Source organism: Thalassophryne amazonica, chromosome 4 (assembly GCF_902500255.1).
Source record: "Thalassophryne amazonica chromosome 4, fThaAma1.1, whole genome shotgun sequence".
In the NCBI taxonomy this organism is placed as follows: Eukaryota; Metazoa; Chordata; class Actinopteri; order Batrachoidiformes; family Batrachoididae; genus Thalassophryne; species Thalassophryne amazonica.
In genome coordinates this window covers 90,722,913-90,740,985 of record NC_047106.1, presented here as the reverse complement: position 1 = coordinate 90,740,985, position 18,073 = coordinate 90,722,913, and the positions used below count along the sequence as shown (strand labels likewise).

Below are 18,073 nucleotides of genomic sequence, written 5' to 3'. Positions count from 1 at the left end.
TACAGCCAGCAACACACCACCCTTTTGGCGCATTGACTGGATTAGACTGATCAAAATATTACAGAAGGGAAATAATCTTTACTTGACAGTTTGAAGAGAGTTTTCTTTGTTTCAGAGGGTTGCTTCATACCCATTAAAATTCACCAGAATACACAAAATTTGACTTGCTCTTTTAAAAATGTTCTGGGGGAGCACCCCCAGACCCCCCAGAATCAAGACTACACCCCCCTACCCTTTTATGTACCTTTATGTTCAGTATTGCATTCTTTTTATGCTTTTTTTCCTCTCTCTCCTTAGAAGCTATTTAGAATAGATGTGTGTACTGTATAATGTGTTTATTGTATTTATTGAGGGAAAAAGAGTGTGTGGCCCCACTACGCCACATTTTAATGAATTGCTGGCATTGATTTTTGCCAGGAAAAAATTTCAGTCAGATGAAAATTTAACCCATGCACTACAGCCTCCACCGGGGGAACCTCAACAAACTCTGCAGGCAAACTCACAACCCGCACCTCCTCTAAAGTGCCAACAATAAACTGGGGACATAGCCACACATCCACGGACCCAACATTCACCACCAGAATGTAGACTACCCCGTTCCACCTACACCAAAGCAGGAGACGCCAACAGTCCAGCAGGCAAGCCAGACTCCACAGGCTCAAACAGGGCCGCCCCAGCAGAATACCGCTCTGAGCATGTGGCCTGAACAAACTTCATCACACCACCTGGGGAATCCTCCAATTAGAATAATTCCAACTCAAGACACAGGTTCATTGCAAAGAGAGAGACATAGTAGGTGATTCCAAAATCCAAAGAGTTTATTCACAATGAAATTATTTAAAATAATTTATTAATACTAATTTAAGAAGAGAAAGAAATAAGACCTCAGTGGACGGCACAAACATTCAGTTCCATAAAAGGTCCGCTTGGTGTTCAAGCACCGCACAGTCCATCCACGGGTAAACCTTCCCACTGAACATCAGGGCAAAGCAGCAGGGCTTCCTTCCGCAGCTTGGGCTATTACCGCAGCAATCCTATGAATTCCACAAGCACAAATATGAGATATGAGATGAGATAAATGGCTAAAGGAGGCAGCCAAGCCACCCCTCTACATACCAGTCCATCAGCCCCAAACGTCAAAGAAACCAGCCAAAGGATCACCACTGCAATGGAGCATTGCACAGTCTGCGGCTGCACGGCACCAAACACACACAGCAACGCATAACCAGTGATAATTCCCACAAAGGTATCTGTGCAGCAAAACCATTTACATAAGCACTTAGCAACACACACATCAACAAGTCCGCAGCTGTGGCCAGCACCTACCTGTCCTCACAGGAACATGGAACATGCCCAACAAATACTTGCAGTTGATCTCCAGTGAGTGAGAGAAAAAAAGAGCGCATTCCGCCTTCTTTTATGCAAGCATTCTCCTGCACCGATTGGCTGAACCCACCAGCTGAAGATCATTAATCTTGCTACACTGGCAAGGAATCTTAGCCTAAGAGTGAGCCAGCAGGTGTCTGAGAGCAAGTCTGAAGAAGGAGGGGACAGAAACTGCCATCTTTGTGAGGATGCAAGGTTGACCCTGTTGCTAGGTATGATGCTGTCCTCTAAGAGCTCTGATTGGTTGTCACAGAAAGGGGAGGAGAAATAAAAAACAAACGCACTCCACCGATCATATAACCTGAATTGCCTTAAGACATATAATCGTGAGGATAACTTTGTTATGATGATGAAACACAGCAAAATTAAATGAATTTTTACACAGCTTGGACATACCTCATTCACATGCCAAATATCTGAGTGAGTGCCTGCGTGAGTTTATTTAGTATGTTCATTGTGAGTACATAATATAATTGTCAGTACATTAAAAACACATGCATGACAAAAGAAAGTAAAAACACTTATTTCCATTGTGGTCCATTTAAAATCAAATGACAAAATAGATGTAATAATAAAAGAAAATAACAATATTAATATAATACTGATAATAATAATAATAATAATAATAATAATAATAATAATAATAATAATAATAGCAGTGTGTATATGATAACAAGAACATAAACAATTTATAAATACATTAAGACAGTAAATTAACATAAAATAATTACGTAGATCAAGCGGATAGTGTGTTGCTGACTCACTGTCATTCTACATATGGAGAATAGCTCTGCTTCCTCTGTCTTTTCTGCCATCTTCTCTGCTTAAGACACTCTTACATTTCATAAAATTCCTCTTCGCTACTCTTACAAGTTTGACACCTTATGAGCTCTTTAAGGCCTAAGGTGCTTTGCAGACAATTTTCATCTTACCAAGGGAAAATTCTATGAAATGTCTACAAATTTGAGGAATTCTAAAGGAATTCTTAACTATGTTGTCACACACATTGTTCTAAGATACTTTTGAATGAATATAACATAATATAATAATATAATTTAGACTCATTTCCCCTATAATGCATTTTGGTGCATGTGTCTGTTAATGCTCAAACCTTCAGAATTAGCACATTATTTTACCATACTATACCAACTTTATTTATAAAGCACCTTAAAACAGCCAACGCTGACACTTTGATTTTACTCAGAAGACTCGGCGGTGCCTAAACTCAAAACTGGCTTATCAGTAGCCAACAGTATACTGAGTATACTAAAAGCTCGTGGTTACCTGTAACTTCTGCTAATTTTTTTAGAGGTTTATCAGTTAAGCCAATTTTTTTAGTGGTTTATCGGTTTAGCATTATAAAAGCTAACTTTTCAGTTAGCAGATTAGCGGTTAGTGAAGCTAACTTTTTGGTTATCTGTGCCCACCACTAGTTACAGCCTTAATCCAAAATGGATGATATCCCCCCTCAAAATTCTACACACAACACCCCATAATAACAATATGAAAACGTTTTTTTTTTTATTTTTGCAAAATTATCGCAAAAATAATATATATATATATATATATATATATATATATATATATATATATATATATATATATATATATATATATATATGTGTGTGTGTGTGTGTGTAGAGAGAGAGAGATGTCAGAGTAGAGCCTGCGAATCCCAGTAGAGTCTCAGATGCTGTGATCACTTCAGCATGGTGTGGTACTGATGTAAAGTTGATTACACTTTTTTTATTTCACACTGAGCAAAGTGTCTGTGATGTAAAGTTGATTACAACTTTGATTACAATCACAATAGATTTGCCTCAAGGCGCTTCACACAGGTATGGTCTAAACATACCAACCCCCAGAGCAACAATGATAAGGAAATACTCCCTGTGAGGAAGAAACGTCAAGCAGACCAGACTCAAAGGGGTGACCTCTGCTTGGGCCATGCTATAAACATAAATTACAGAACAATTCACAGAACAATTCACAGATGAATATACAAGGAATGCTGTTGGTGCACAGGACAGGAGGGTCACCAACACAAATACAACTCCCATCTCTGGGTGGAGCTGTACCTTAAACAGAGAGAAGAAACAGAATCAGGCATCAGAAAGATAAAAAAAAATACTTTATAATTTGCCAGCATTAATCAACAAGAAAAACAGAAGAAATACTAAGGTGATCGCCAAACACTAGCCTTAAGCTTCACTAAAAGACCCAGAATTTAGGTAAAGTTGAGGCTTGACATGCTCTGTTTACTAATAAAATGAATTAAAAGAGTAAAAAGTGTAAAACAAAACTGTACCAGTATGCTAGCCATATGAAAGGGAAAAGAAGTGTGTCTTAAGTCTGGACTTGAAAGTCTCCACAGAATCTGACTGTTTTATTGACGCAGGAAGAACATTCCACAGAACAGGGGCACGATAAGAGAAAGCTCTGTGACAAGCAGACTTCTTATTCACCCTAGGGAAACAAAGTAGTCCTGCACCCTGAGAACATAAAGCCTGGGCCAGAATGTAAGGTTTAATTAGGTCAGCTAGGTAGGGAGGTGCCAGTCCATGAATAATTTTATAGGATAATAGCAGAACCTTAAAATCTGATCTCACTGGGACAGGAAGCCAGTGAAGGGATGCCAAAATGGGTGTAATGTGGTTGTACTTTCTGCTTCGTGTCAAAGCCTACACAGAAACTTCGTGTCAAAAGTCTGGCTGCAGCATTCTGAACCAATTGGAGAGCCCTAATGCTAGACTGTGGTAAACCAGGAAATAGAACATTGCAGTAGTCCAATCTAGAAGAGATAAACGCATGGATCAGGGTCTCAGCATCAGCCATAGACGGGATGGGACGAATCTTCACTATATTTCGCAGGTGGAAGAAAGCAGTCCTAGTAATATTTTTGTAATGTGGAGGCCAAAGGATCAAAAATTACCCCAAGGTTCTTCACTTTGTCAGTGTGATGTATGACACACGAGCCTAGGCTGAGCGTTAACTGGTCAAATTGATGCCGATGTCTCACTGGACCAAGAACCATCAATTCAGTTTTATCAGAGTTTAAAAGTAGGAAGTTTCTAACTTTCCAACTTTCCAGAACTTTCCAACTTCTCACTGCTGCAAGACAATCTTCGAAGGATTTTATATGAACGAGATTACCAGCAGTTATCGGCATGCATAACTGAGTATCATCTGCATAGCAGTGAAAGGTAATTCCAAAATGGCGCAATATATGCCCAAGGGGTGCTATATAAAGGGAGAAAAGCAGGGGCCCTAAGACAGACCCCTGTGGAACCCCAAATTTCATGTCACTAAGGTTAGAGGTAGTATTACTGTACAAAACACAGTGAGAACGACTGGTCAAGTATGACATCAGCCATGCAAGGGCACTCCCAGTAATCCCAAAATGATTTTCCAGCCTATCAAGTAGAATATGAAGATTACTGTATCAAATGCAGCACTGAGATTTAACAGCAACAGAACTATAGGCGGTGTCCGAATCCATTGTAAGCAGAAGATCATTCACCACTTTAGTGAGAACCGTCTCTGTGGAATGATATTTTCTAAAAGCAGACTGCAGTGGCTCAAAGAGATTATTCTCAGTAAGATAGTCCATGAGCTGCCGTGAAACCATTTTTCCAAAATTTTAGAGCAAAATGATAGATTTGATATCGGCCGATAGTTTTTCAATACACTAAAGTCAAGATTAGGTTTCTTAAGTAATGGTTTAATCACTGCAGATTTGGAACATTTAGGAACAGATCCAGAAGTTAAAGAAAGATTAATCATTTCCAGCACAGTCGGCCCAAGAGTGGGCCACAGGCCCTTAAACAGTTTTGTTGGCATAGGATTAAATAAACAGGTTGTGGTTTTTGTTGAAGTTACGAGTTTCGTCAGCATGCCTAGTGAGATACTATCAAATTCTGTAAATCTAGGTAATACCTCAGTAGTGGCACCCACCTCAATAGCAGGGTGTAGTGGCTGGGTTAAGGCATGCTGGGATATTTTTAACCTAATGTCTTCTGTTTTCTTCTCAAAGTAATCCAGGAAATCATGTGCTGTAAAAGGAGAGCGAACTACAGGTGCTTCTCCATGAATAAGTGTTGCCACCGTGTCGAACAAGAACTTTGAGTTATGCTTGTTTGTGTTGATCAAATCAGAGTAGTAGGTCCACTTTGTAGCCAATAATGCATGCTTATAGTCTAAGATAGCAACTGTGTGGTCCGAACTCTGTGACCCTCACAAGGAGGACATAAATGCCATGACAGAATGCATCATGGACTACATCAACTTTTGCTTTGAAAACACCATACCTACCTGAACAGCGCGGTGTTTTTCGAACAACAAACCATGGATTAACCCTGATATAAAGACTCTGCTGAAGGTGAAGAAGACAGCCTTTAAGTCAGGGAACCGAGAGGCCCTGAAGAATATACAGAGAGAACTGAGGAGGGAAATTTGCAAGGCTCAGACCGCCTACAAGAGGAAGGGGTGTGGAGTAGCTTGAAGACCATCTCTGGGTTCAAACCCCCTCCCAAACAGGCGGAAGGTGACCATCAATGGGCTAACGACCTCAACAAGCACTTCCTGAGGTTCGACACAACCCCTCCTCCTCCTCCCCCTGCTATGTCTTCTGTGCCTCTGCCCAGTACCCCCCGTCCCCCTCCTTACACTTCCGCTCACACTGCCGCCACAGACTGCTTCATTCCCAATATACATCCTGGCACCAGCCAGACCTCCTCCCCCTCCTCCACCCCTACCTCCCCCCACCTGCTCTCTACTCTTCATAGCAGATCAGGTCAGGGGTCAGCTGAAGAGAATAAAGAGCAAAAAGGCAGCAGGCCAAGACAAGATTAGCCCGAGGCTCCTCAAATCCTGTGCAGATGAGCTGTGTGGGGTCATGGAGCGGGTCTTCAACCTGAGACTGAATCTGAGGACGGTGCCACACATCTGGAAAATGTCATGTGTGGTCCCAGTGCCCAAAACACCGCATGCCAAGAATGTCAACAGCTTCAGGCCAGTGGCACTTACATCCCACCTGATGAACACCCTACAGCGCCTCGTCCTGTGTCACCTCCGCTCCACAGTGAGCTCTGCTATGGACCCACAGCAGTTTGCTTACCGGCCCAGCATCGGTGTGGAGGATGCCATCATCTCCCTGCTGCACCGCTCGCTGTCCCACCTGGAGAGGCCCGGCAGCGCTGTGAGGATTCTTTTCTTTGACTTCTCCAGCGCTTTCAACACCATCCAGCCATGGCTCCTGAGGGACAAGCTGGTGATTGCAGGAGTGGACAAGGATCTGGCTGAGTGGGTCCTGGACTACCTCACAAACCGGCCTCAGTTTGTGAGGACCAAGAACTGCGTGTCTGGCCTCCTGACCTGCAGTTTGGGGGGCCCCCCAGGGGATGGTCCTCGCGCCCTTCCTCTTCACTCTTTACACTGCAGACTTCAGACACAACATGGACAGCTGTGTCCTGCAGAAGTTCTCAGATGACTCCGCCCTCATTGGACTCATTATGGACGACGATGACGTGGAGTACAGAGGACTAACGCAGGACTTTGTGGACTGGTGTCAGAGGAACCACCTCCTCATCAACACGGGGAAGACCAAGGAGATGGTGGTGGACTTCAGACGCCGCCCCACTACACTCCCCACAGTGAACATCCAGGGAAGGGACATTGAGAGAGTGGACTCATATAAGTACCTGTGTGTTCATCTGAACAACAAACTGGACTGGACTCACAACATGGACACACTTTACAGGAAGGGTCAGAACTGCCTCTACCTCCTGAGGAGGCTGAGGTCTTTTGGAGTGAGGGGGCCACTCCTGAGGACCTTCTATGACTTTGTGGTGACTTCAGCCATCCTGTATGGTGTGGTCTGCTGGAGCAGCAGCATCACAGAGAGGGACAGGAAGAGACTGGATAAGATCATCAGGAAATCCTGCTCTGTCCTGGGCTGTCCTCTGGACTCTGTGCAGGAGGTGGGTGACAGGAGGGTCCTGGCTAAACTTACATCTATGCTGGACCACGAGTGTCACCCCCTGCAGGACATTCTGTCTGCTCTGGAGAGCAGTTTCAGTGACAGACTCATCCACCCTTGCTGTGTAAGGGAGAGATTCTGCAGATCGTTTCTCCCGGCTGCTGTCAGACTGTACAATGAACAATGCTAGTACTGTGGTAACCATAGCAACCAGGACAATAATCATGTCATTAACCTGTCCATATTGTAAATATCAGAGTAACTTATCATACATTTCATGCTGAAGTCACTTTATCTGATCACTTTTACATCCCGACAGTGCATATCATCCTGGCAGTGCAGCACTGAACTGAACAATGGTAGCCATAGCTTTACCCGGCACTCAGTGCTTTTTTAGTTCTTGTTTTTTAAGAGATACTTTTTTGTTTTATTGCATGCCCTTCTGTCTATTCCTACTGTTCTATGGTGTGATGTGACACTGAAATTTCCCCACTGAGGGATGAATAAAGGCTTTTCTTATCTTATCTTTCTGTTCTAGACCTCTTGCTTTATGCTTGAGGTCACACAGGTAATCATTGAACCAAGGTGACTGTGATTTGGGGGAGCGCGGTTTTAACACAGGTGGTGCAATCATGTCGCATGTAGTTTTGAGCACTGAGTTTAAACTATCCACAAGTCTGTCTACTGACTGGGTATTTGTCAAATGTGAAGCTAAGACATCAGGTAGTCTAGCTTCGAGTTCAGTCTGAGTTGAGGAGTTGATGCATCGCCGTAATGATATATAAGGTTGTTGTTCCACTAAACACGGCAGCGAAACTGTAAACTTAATAAGTGAGTGATCAGAGACCACTTATGTGAACAGGCATGATGTCAATATTCGTGACAGCAATACCACGTGCGAGAACCAGATCCAGGGTATTTCCACTAATGTGCGTCGAATCCCAAATGCATTGCCGAAATCCTAATGCATCCACAATTTCCATAAATGATTTGCAGAGGGGATCAGAAGGCTTATTTATATGAACGTTAAAGTTGCCAATAATCAGAATGTTATCTGCACTAGTTGGCAAGTTAGAGATGAACACACCAAATTCATCTAAGAATTCAGAATATGGGCCAGGAGGCCTATATACAGTGACAAAGTAATATGGCTGATTTTTAATCTGCTGACCTTGGCAATGCGTAATATCCTGAGCAGAGCAGAGAGTCAGATGCTCAAATGAGTTATATTTGTGACCCCCAACAGTTAATAAGCTAAACCTAGATTTATAAATAAGAGCAACTCCCCCACCTTGCTTTGCATCACGAGGGACGTGACTAAATGTATATGCTGGTGGGCAGGCCTCATTCAATGGGAGGACAGCTGCAGGTTTAAGCCAGTTTTCACATAACCCAATCATTTCTAAGTGATGATCAATAATTAGATCATTGATCAACAATGATTTTGAGGACAGTGATCTTATGATAATGAGACCCAAACTAAGGACCTCAGTGGGGTTGACAGTTGAACTGTTTGGGTTTAGGGGTGGTTCCAGAGTAGCATATATAACATGCCGAGAAGTAGGTTTAGGTTTGAGACATTCCATGCGCGTTGTAGGTAGCAGACACGAAATCTTTGCTATTGCTGGAACAACCACTGGGCCATCCTCAATTTCAACATCATCCAATATAGTAATGGGTATTAAGTTTGGAAAGTGGATTTTCTGCACTAATTTCCCTGCTAAGCTAATGGATTCCACATCCACATTTGTCATAAGCCTTGCAGGGTCTCTAATCACCTGCTCCGTGGCCTGCTGTCAATTCCTAATGTTACCCTCCCTGTAGAGCTCTATCTATGTTCGCAGACAAGATGACGGCGCCTTCCCCAGTAGGGTGGAGGCTATCCGGCATCAGCAAGCCACGCCGCCCCAGAACGAAGGCCAAGCCAGTTATCAATAAAGCTAAAGCCTTGCTGTGTACAAAACTGTGCCAGACACATTAGTAAATATAAATTCCTACCTGTTAGTTTCAGTGGGATTCATCTGAAGAAATTAAGTGTCCTTTTTAAAATCCAAAACAGTGTCTAAACGGTGAAGAAACCTGCCTCTGAACACACAGCTGCACCGTGAGAGCTCCTCTCCCCCATCGAGTCTTGGCGATTAAATTATCCCATCAGCCACAAAGAAATAAAATAAAATAATGTTAAAATTAGTCCATTTTGTTTGTGTAGAGCGGATGGTAACAGTGTAATGTACAAAGTGAACCTGAACTACACTGCCCACAATGCTCTCTGCGTTGACCGGCCAATCACGTCTTGTGCTTGATAATGACGTCATCAGCAAGTGACAGGCAGCCAGTCTGCCACAAATACACAACAGACAGACTAAAATTTTGATTTTAGGGTTTACAAACATTTTTAACTGTTAAACTTTGCTCACTTTACCAGCAAAAAAAAAAAAAAAAAAAAAAAAGGTGATCGGAGTGAAACTTATTGGAACTAAATTCATTGGAAGATAATTGGTTTGATGATGGTTTTAAATCTTATCTGAAAAGCTAATCCGCTAGCAAAAACATTAGCTTTGATAATTATCTGTCATCGAATTAGCTGATCTGTGCCCACCAATGTGCCAGTTTTATGAAGCATTTCCTTATTTTATTTTATTTAAAAAATAAAAATGAGGTGAAATAAAAATGAATCTCAATTCATAAATGTGATTTAACAAAGGTAAAAGGAACAAACCTAACTTATGTATTGTTTATATTACTTGCAATTGGATAAAGTAAACATCTGCTGAGTATTTTAACAAAATAAAGTGTGATTATGTTGAATTAAAAGCCCCAAAATTCAATGGGTCCACCACACCCAGCAGGACAACCTGTGTAACGAAAAAACCCTATAAAGGTTAATTGTCATGGGAGGCTGGAGCCCATCCCAGCAGTCATAGAGCGCAAGGTGGGGTACACCCTGAACAGGACGCCTGTCCGTCATTTTACAGTAGTGTTCAGAATAATAGTAATGCTATGTGAATAAAAAGATTAATCCAGGTTTTGAGTATATTTCTTATTGTTACATGGCAAACAAGGTACCAGTAAATTCAGTAGATTCTCACAAATCCAACAAGACCAAGCATTCATGATATGCACACTCTTAAGGCTATGAAATTGGGCTATTAGTAAAAAAAAGCAGAAAAGGGGGTGTTCACAATAATAGTAGCATCTGCTGTTGACGTTACAAACTCAAAACTATTATGTTCAAACTGCTTTTTTAACAATCCTGTGAATCACTAAACTAGTATTTAGTTGTATATCCACAGTTTTTCATGATTTCTTCACATCTTCAAGGCATTAATTTTGTTGGTTTGGAACCAAGATTTTGCTCTTTTACTAGTGTGCTTGGGGTCATTGTCTTGTTGAAACACCCATTTCAAGTGCATGTCCTCTTCAGCATAAGGCAACATGACCTCTTCAAGTATTCTGACATATCCAAACTGATCCATGATACCTGGTATGCAATATATAGGCCCAACACCATAGCAGGAGAAACATGCCCATATCATGATGCTTGCACCACCATGCTTCACTGTCTTCACTGTGAACTGTGGCTTGAATTCAGAGTTTTGGGGTCGTCTCACAAACTGTCTGCGGCCCTTGGACCCAAAAAGAACAATTTTACTCTCATCAGTCCACAAAATATTCCTCCATTTCTCTTTAGGCCAGTTGATATGTTCTTTGGCAAATTGTAACCTCTTCTGCACATGTCTTTTATTTAACAGAGGGACTTTGCGGGGGATTCTTGCAAATAAATTAGCTTCACACAGGCATCTTCTAACTGTCACAGCACTTACAGGTAACTCCAGACTGTCTTTGATCATCCTGGAGCTGATCAATGGGTGAACCTTTGCCATTCTGGTTATTCTTCTATCCATTTTGATGGGTGTTTTCCATTTTCTTCCATGCATCTCTGGTTTTTTTTTTTTTTTTTTTTGTCCATTTTAAAGCATCGGAGATCATTGTAGATGAACAGCCTATAATTTTTTGCACCTGCGTATACGTTTTCCCCTCCCCAATCAACTTTTTAATCAAACTACGCTGTTCTTCTGAACAATGTCTTGAATGTCCCATTTTCCTCAGGCTTTCAAAGAGAAAAGCATGTTCAACAGGTGCTGGCTTCATCCTTAAATAGGGGACACCTGATTCACACCTGTTTGTTCCACAAAATTGTCGAACTCACTGACTGAATTCCACACTACTATTATTGTGAACACCCCCTTTTCTACTTTTTTTTTTACTAATAGCCCAATTTCATAGCCTTAAGCATGTGCATATCATGAATGCTTGGTCTTGTTGGATTTGTGAGAATCTACTGAATCTACTGGTACCTTGTTTCCCATGTAACAATAATAAATATAATCAAAACCTGGATTAATATTTTAGTCACATAATACTACTATTATTCTGAACACTACTGTATATGCAGATAAAAATAAAAATGAATCCAAAGCTGTCTATTTTTGTATGTGTGGTCCTTGCATCACAGCTCTTCACAAGGACTACTTTCCAAATTTCACCCTGACAGTGTGTTGTATCTTTCTATCCTCCTCACAACCAGTGTAAGCAAGATCTCTGCACATCCTAGATAATGAAGACTGCATTGTCCTACTATACTTGTTGTGATGATTGGGTGGGTGGCGATTGGATGAGTTATATGTGGCAGTGGGTTCGGATAATGATAGAGCTGATCTGTGTATTGCTCATGGTATGGTTTATGATGGCTCACATTCTGACTGACTTGCAACTTGTGGGCAGTGTTGCTGCATTTATAAATTAGTGACTGTTTGCAAACTTCACTAGTCTGTCTGAGAGTGACTGCACTCAGTCCTAATTGGACTGTCCTTTGTGTACAGGGTGCCTCCCACCAGATGACCTGTGCAGTCACCTTACAGTCAAAAGTGGTCAGGCAGAGTTGAGGGTTCTGCATGCTGAACCAATGTGCAACCAGTTGGTTGTCACAATGCCTTCCAATTGATGGCTGGCAGCCATGTGATTCACTGCAATCATCAGACAACCATTATTTTTTCCTATTGTCAAGAACGTTGCCATCCTACTTTTACTTCACTGCAACTGAGGCATCAGGGAGATTCAGATGAGGGGTATCACTTGCATTGTGAAGGAACATCAGCTTCTATATTTTGGCAATATGGCAAATATCTTGATGCAAAATCAGACACATTGGTGCCTGAGTGTTTTTGGCCCCTGAGTGTTGAGGATCCACTGTCTGGAGAAGGCCATGGGAATGCCCACACCTGGCTGTGATGGATAGATGGTTACTTTTGAGAGGAGTAGATGGACTAGTTGTCAACCGGGGTGGTTGTCTTCCAGGACCCAAGGCGGTTGTGACACTAACACGACATGTGACATGTGGCACCAACACATGCTCCCAGACAATTGACTTGATGTGGGTATACTTATAAACCATACATTTATTTATTTATTTTTAAATTTGATCTTCCTCGACTTTGGTTACAAAAAGGTTTGGACTTGTAGCTTTCAGCACATCTCAAATATTTTGTATTATGATCTTGGTGAAATGTTATCTGATATGCATATATGACAACTGACTTACATGAATAGAAAATCAATGTGAAGTGAGCTGGATCTTAGGCCCTGCCCCTATTTCTGGTTCTGCCCATGTTGATGACGTACAAGATTTATCAATGATGCAAATCAATAAAACAGGGCGTGACACAGGAATAACACTTTGTCTCTTACTTGAGAAAAGCGGTAAAGAGAACTGAGGCGATGGTGTTTTTATCTGTCAGTGTGACATTGCTCATTAATGTTATGTTGTTCTCCAAGTTTTCCTCTGCTGGGTCTCCTTCTGTTTCCTCCTGTGGGTTCCAGGGACACTACCACCTGAATACAATGTACAAGTCTGGAGATGTAGTTTTAGGTGGATTGTTTCCATTTCACTTATTCTGGCATGTTCCTGATCTGTCGTACAAGTCAGAACCACAACAGCCAACCTGCTACAGGTGAGTGTGGAAAGGAAGTAAGCTGAGACACTAATATTTAAATAATATTATAATAGTTCAAAAATTTAAATGCATCGTGAATTATGTTTCAAATATGTTGTTTTTTAAATTATCTCAATGTCAGTGAGAGTTACATAAAAAGGAATAATTATAATGATAACACTGGATTAGATGAATGAACATTAAGGCTTTTGCTTTGTGGCTTTTGATTTTGATAAGTGTGGCTGTGTGACAGCAAAATTGATGATGATGTATTTTGTCTCAGTTTTAATGTTCAAGGATTCAGACAGGCTCAGACCATGGCTTTTGCTGTTGATGAGATCAACAGAAATTTCAACCTGCTTCCTAATGTGACTCTAGGATACAGTCTTTATGATACCTGTACCAAACTAGGAATTGGATTCCTTGCTGCCTTGTCTTTAGCTAATGGTCAGGAGAATGAGTTCAAATTTGATGAAACCTGTGTGGGAACCCCTCCTGTGTTGGGAATTGTGGGTGATTCTTCATCAACACGTTCTATTGCCATTTCATCTGTATTAGGTTTGTACAGAGTGCCAATGGTAAGTTTTCTGCATCAGCATCTAATCATCATTTTGCTGCATATATTATATATACATATACATATATATATTAACTCACAGTGTAAATACAGGAGGAAAGAAATTTAAAACTATTAATAGGTAGAATAATTTCTGAATGCTGTCAGCCTTTTTAGATTACAATCATAATCTTTTGCAGGTGAGTTACTTTTCAACATGTTCCTGCTTGAGTGACCGAAAAAAGTTTCCATCCTTCTTCCGGACTATCCCAAGTGATGCTTTCCAAGTAAATGTCAATCTAAAAGAGGAAAATGTTAAACATACAGTATGGCATGCTGATGAAATTAAACAGATCTCTCTGTGAATATAATGGAAACATTAATCCAAAACAAAATACATATACAGTACACCTTTATAGTAGATTTTTTTTTATTGAAAGAACACTGAGGTCTGCACACTAATCTGTAATTTCTCTGTGTAATTAGGTGCGTGCTATAATTAAGATTTTAAAACACTTTGGCTGGACCTGGGTTGGCCTGTTGGTCAGTGATGATGACTATGGACTCCATGCTGCCAGATCTTTCCAGTCTGACTTGGCTGAGTCTGGGGAAGGTTGTCTGGCTTACTTAGAAATTTTGCCTTCAAACAAGAAGCCAGTTGAATTTAAGAGGATCGTGGAAATTATAAAGAAATCAACAGCTCATGTGGTGATTGTATTTGCACATAGCACAGAAATGATTCAACTCATTGAAGAGGTTAGAATTAAACATTGGAGATATATATATATATATATATATATATATATATACACACACACACAGTGGTCCCTCGCTATAATGCGGTTCACCTTTCGCAGCCTCGCACTTTCACTGATTTTTTGTTGTGCAATTTTGCATGCTTTTTTTTAACAGCGCATTGTGTTCTGCGTCCTTATCAGGCGGGCCGGTCGGCATCACCGCGATTGCTCTCACTGCCTCCGATGCGCATACTGAGTCTGCGGGCTTGGTAAACGCAGCAGCGGGCCACTCATACCGCCCTCCTGTCTGCTGTGCGGAGCTGCGCCAAATCTGGCAACAGGTCCATAGACTATGCTCGCTGTTTTGATGCGGATGTTGACCGCAGCCACAGAGCTCCGTGGCTACTGAGAGAGGACTTGGATTCTTTGCGGGTCCCGCATCCATGCCTCCGGAGGCAGTGAGAGAAGGGAGAGTTCTGCGTGTGTCTGTTTATAATCTTCTCACCCAGAAGAAAAAGAGAGTGTTTACACAGGAGAGAAAAGTGAGAAAATGTTAATGCCTGTTTGAGGAAAGTGTATAAAGTGTGTAGTGAGGGGTTTTACAGCCTTAAAACATCTATAATAATTGCAAAAAATAGCGCTGACTACTTCGTGGATTTCGCTTATCGCGGGTTATTTTTAGAATGCAACTACCGCGATAAACAAGGGACCACTGTATATATATATATATATATATATATATATATATATATATATACACAAGGTCTATTAGAAAAGTATCCGACATTATATTTTTCAAAAACCATATGGATTTGAATCACGTGTGATTACATCAGACATGCTTGAACACTCGTGGGCATGCGAGAGTTTTTCACGCCTGTCGGTTACGTCATTCGCCTGTGGGCAGTCTTTGAGTGAGGAGTCGCCCACCCTCTCGTCGATTTTTTCATTGTTTAGGAATGGCTCAGAGACTGCTGCTTTATTTGATCAAATTTTTTTCAAAACTGTAAGGCACAACTGAGTGGACACCATTTGATAAATTCAGCTGGTTTTCGGTAAAAATTTTAACGGCTGATGAGAGATTTTAGTCTGGTAGTGTCGCTATAAGGACGGCGATCTGTGCTTCGAGACGGCAGCGTCTCGCCGTTTCAAGTTGAAAACTTCCACATTTCAGGCTCTGTTGACCCAGTAAGTCGTCAGAGAACAGAGAACTTTCAGAAGAAGTCGGCATGAGGAGTTTATTCGGACATTCCATTGTTAATGGACATTTTGTAATGAAAGAACGTGCGGGCAGAGTTGCATGTCGGGCCGGACCCGACCGCGTGGGGTCGCCACAGGAAAAACACCTCCGTTGGAAACCTTAACGGGCAAGTTGGAACATGCCCAAGCTGTTAAACAATTTCTCAGTTACTCACTTGTTGAAAGCCATCAAAAGCCGCCTGAATTTTACAAATGGTTTTCAACACGGAGGTGTTTTTCCTGTCGCGGCGAATTTGCACGCATGTCTTTCATTACAAAATGTCCTTAAACAGTGGAATGTCCGCATAAAGTCCTCATGCCGGCCTCTTCTGAATCTTCTCTGTTCTCTCACGACGTCCTGGGTGAATTAAGCCTTAAATTAGGATGTTTCCAGGTCGAAACAGGCCGACGACGGCGCCTGGAAGCGCTGCACGACGTCCCGCTGCATGGGAAGTCCTTACAGCAACAGAAACACCCCATAATCTCTCATCAGCCGTTAAACTTTTCACTGAAAACCAGCTTAATGTCTCGAATAGTGTCCACTCGGATATTCCTCACAGGTCCAGAAAAAATTTTGATACAGCAACGCGCGCCGTCTCGAGCAGCGTGTGAAACAATGGAATTCAGCCGAGAGGGCGGGACCACATCTCACTCAAGGCCTGCCCACAGGGAAATGACGTCACCGACGCGTGAAAAAACTCATGCATGCGCACGAGGGTTCAAGCATGATTGGTGTAATCGCACGTCATTCAAATCCATATAGTTAAAAAAAAAATAAAAGGGTCGGTTTATTATCTAATAGACCTCGTATATATATATATATATATATATATATATATATATATATATATATATATTTTTTTTTTTTTTTTTTTTTACAGAAGTGAAAAAAAATGTATGATTCACATTAAGAGTGATAGCTTAGTAAATTTTATGACATCAGTATAAGTTTTATTGAACTGTTCCCCAACAGGTTTGTTGTTAAATTTGATTTCTTAAGGGGTCAGTACAAAGTGTGTTCAGAGAACTAAATGTCATGCAGATATTGATTCTGTAACAACATCAAATGTTATTGTGAATTCTTTAGTGAACAAGCACTTATTGAGTCATGTTAGAACATATTCGACAGTGAATAGTTGACACTGTAGTGTGACCTTTTTTCATTTTTCATCAACACAATGTGCAGGTGATGAAACAGAATGTGACAGGTCTGCAGTGGATGGCCAGTGAGTCATGGGTTTCAGCTGCTGAGTTACAGACCCCCAATCTTATGCCATATCTGGGTGGAACTCTGGGCATCGCCATCCGACAAGGAGAAATTCCGGGTCTGAAGGAGTTCCTGTTAAAAATACATCCTGGCAGCTATGGACATAACATGGTGAGACATTAACCTCATAGATTAGAAATGAAAAAACATATACTTTCTGCATTTATTTTAACTGAGTTTTCAAACATTTCAGGTAAAGCGATTTTGGGAATTTGCATTTCAGTGTCGATTTGCTCCACTTCCAGCAGGTTGGGTGGAAACTGGTGGAGCACTATGCACTGGACAGGAAGATCTAAAGAAAGTGGAGAGTGAGATTTTGGATGTTTCAAATCTGAGGTCAGAGTACAATGTGTTCAAGGCTGTGTACGCACTGGCATATGCCCTTGATGACATGCTGCAGTGTGTTCCAGGGAAAGGACCTTTCACTGAGAAAAGCTGTGCCAATTTAAACAGCCTTGAGCCATGGCAGGTGTGATATTTACTTTGTTCATTTCTATTATTTTACTTATATGCACTATTGACAACAATTTTTCAGTTTGTCAATAAACAAAAATAAAATCCACAAATCAGCATTCTGCAATGCTGCAGGAGGGGTTTCCACCTTCAGGATGTATAAAGTTATTATTTAACCAGGTTAGTCCCATTGAGATCTTTTGCAAAGGAGACCTGGACAATTATAAAGTTTCCAGTCTGCCTAACCTGCATGTCTTTGGATGTGGGAGGAAACCGGAGCACCCGGAGTAAACCCACGCAAACAGACATGCGAACTCCACACAGAAAGGCACAGAAAGTGGACAAATGAGCTTTCATTTTTCCCATCACCAAATAGCCTGTGAATCAAGAGTGCAAAAGGACTGAAAGAGGAACAAAATGAAAACGAAGGTAACGTTGACCTTGATGCTTTAAACGAAACACACC

At 41.4% G+C, this 18,073-nt stretch overlaps 1 protein-coding gene across 1 annotated transcript in view; it reads left to right on the top strand.

The window, feature by feature from the left end:
• The first annotated feature begins 13,141 nt into the window (after nucleotides 1-13,141).
• The window catches only part of LOC117509221 (extracellular calcium-sensing receptor-like), a 60,043-nt gene continuing 55,111 nt past the window's right edge, over nucleotides 13,142-18,073 (top strand). Inside the window, 6 exon segments of the mRNA XM_034168943.1 lie at nucleotides 13,142-13,374; nucleotides 13,640-13,934; nucleotides 14,113-14,199; nucleotides 14,399-14,668; nucleotides 17,075-17,266; nucleotides 17,349-17,624. Of these exon segments, the coding sequence (XP_034024834.1) occupies nucleotides 13,142-13,374; nucleotides 13,640-13,934; nucleotides 14,113-14,199; nucleotides 14,399-14,668; nucleotides 17,075-17,266; nucleotides 17,349-17,624 (1,353 nt within the window).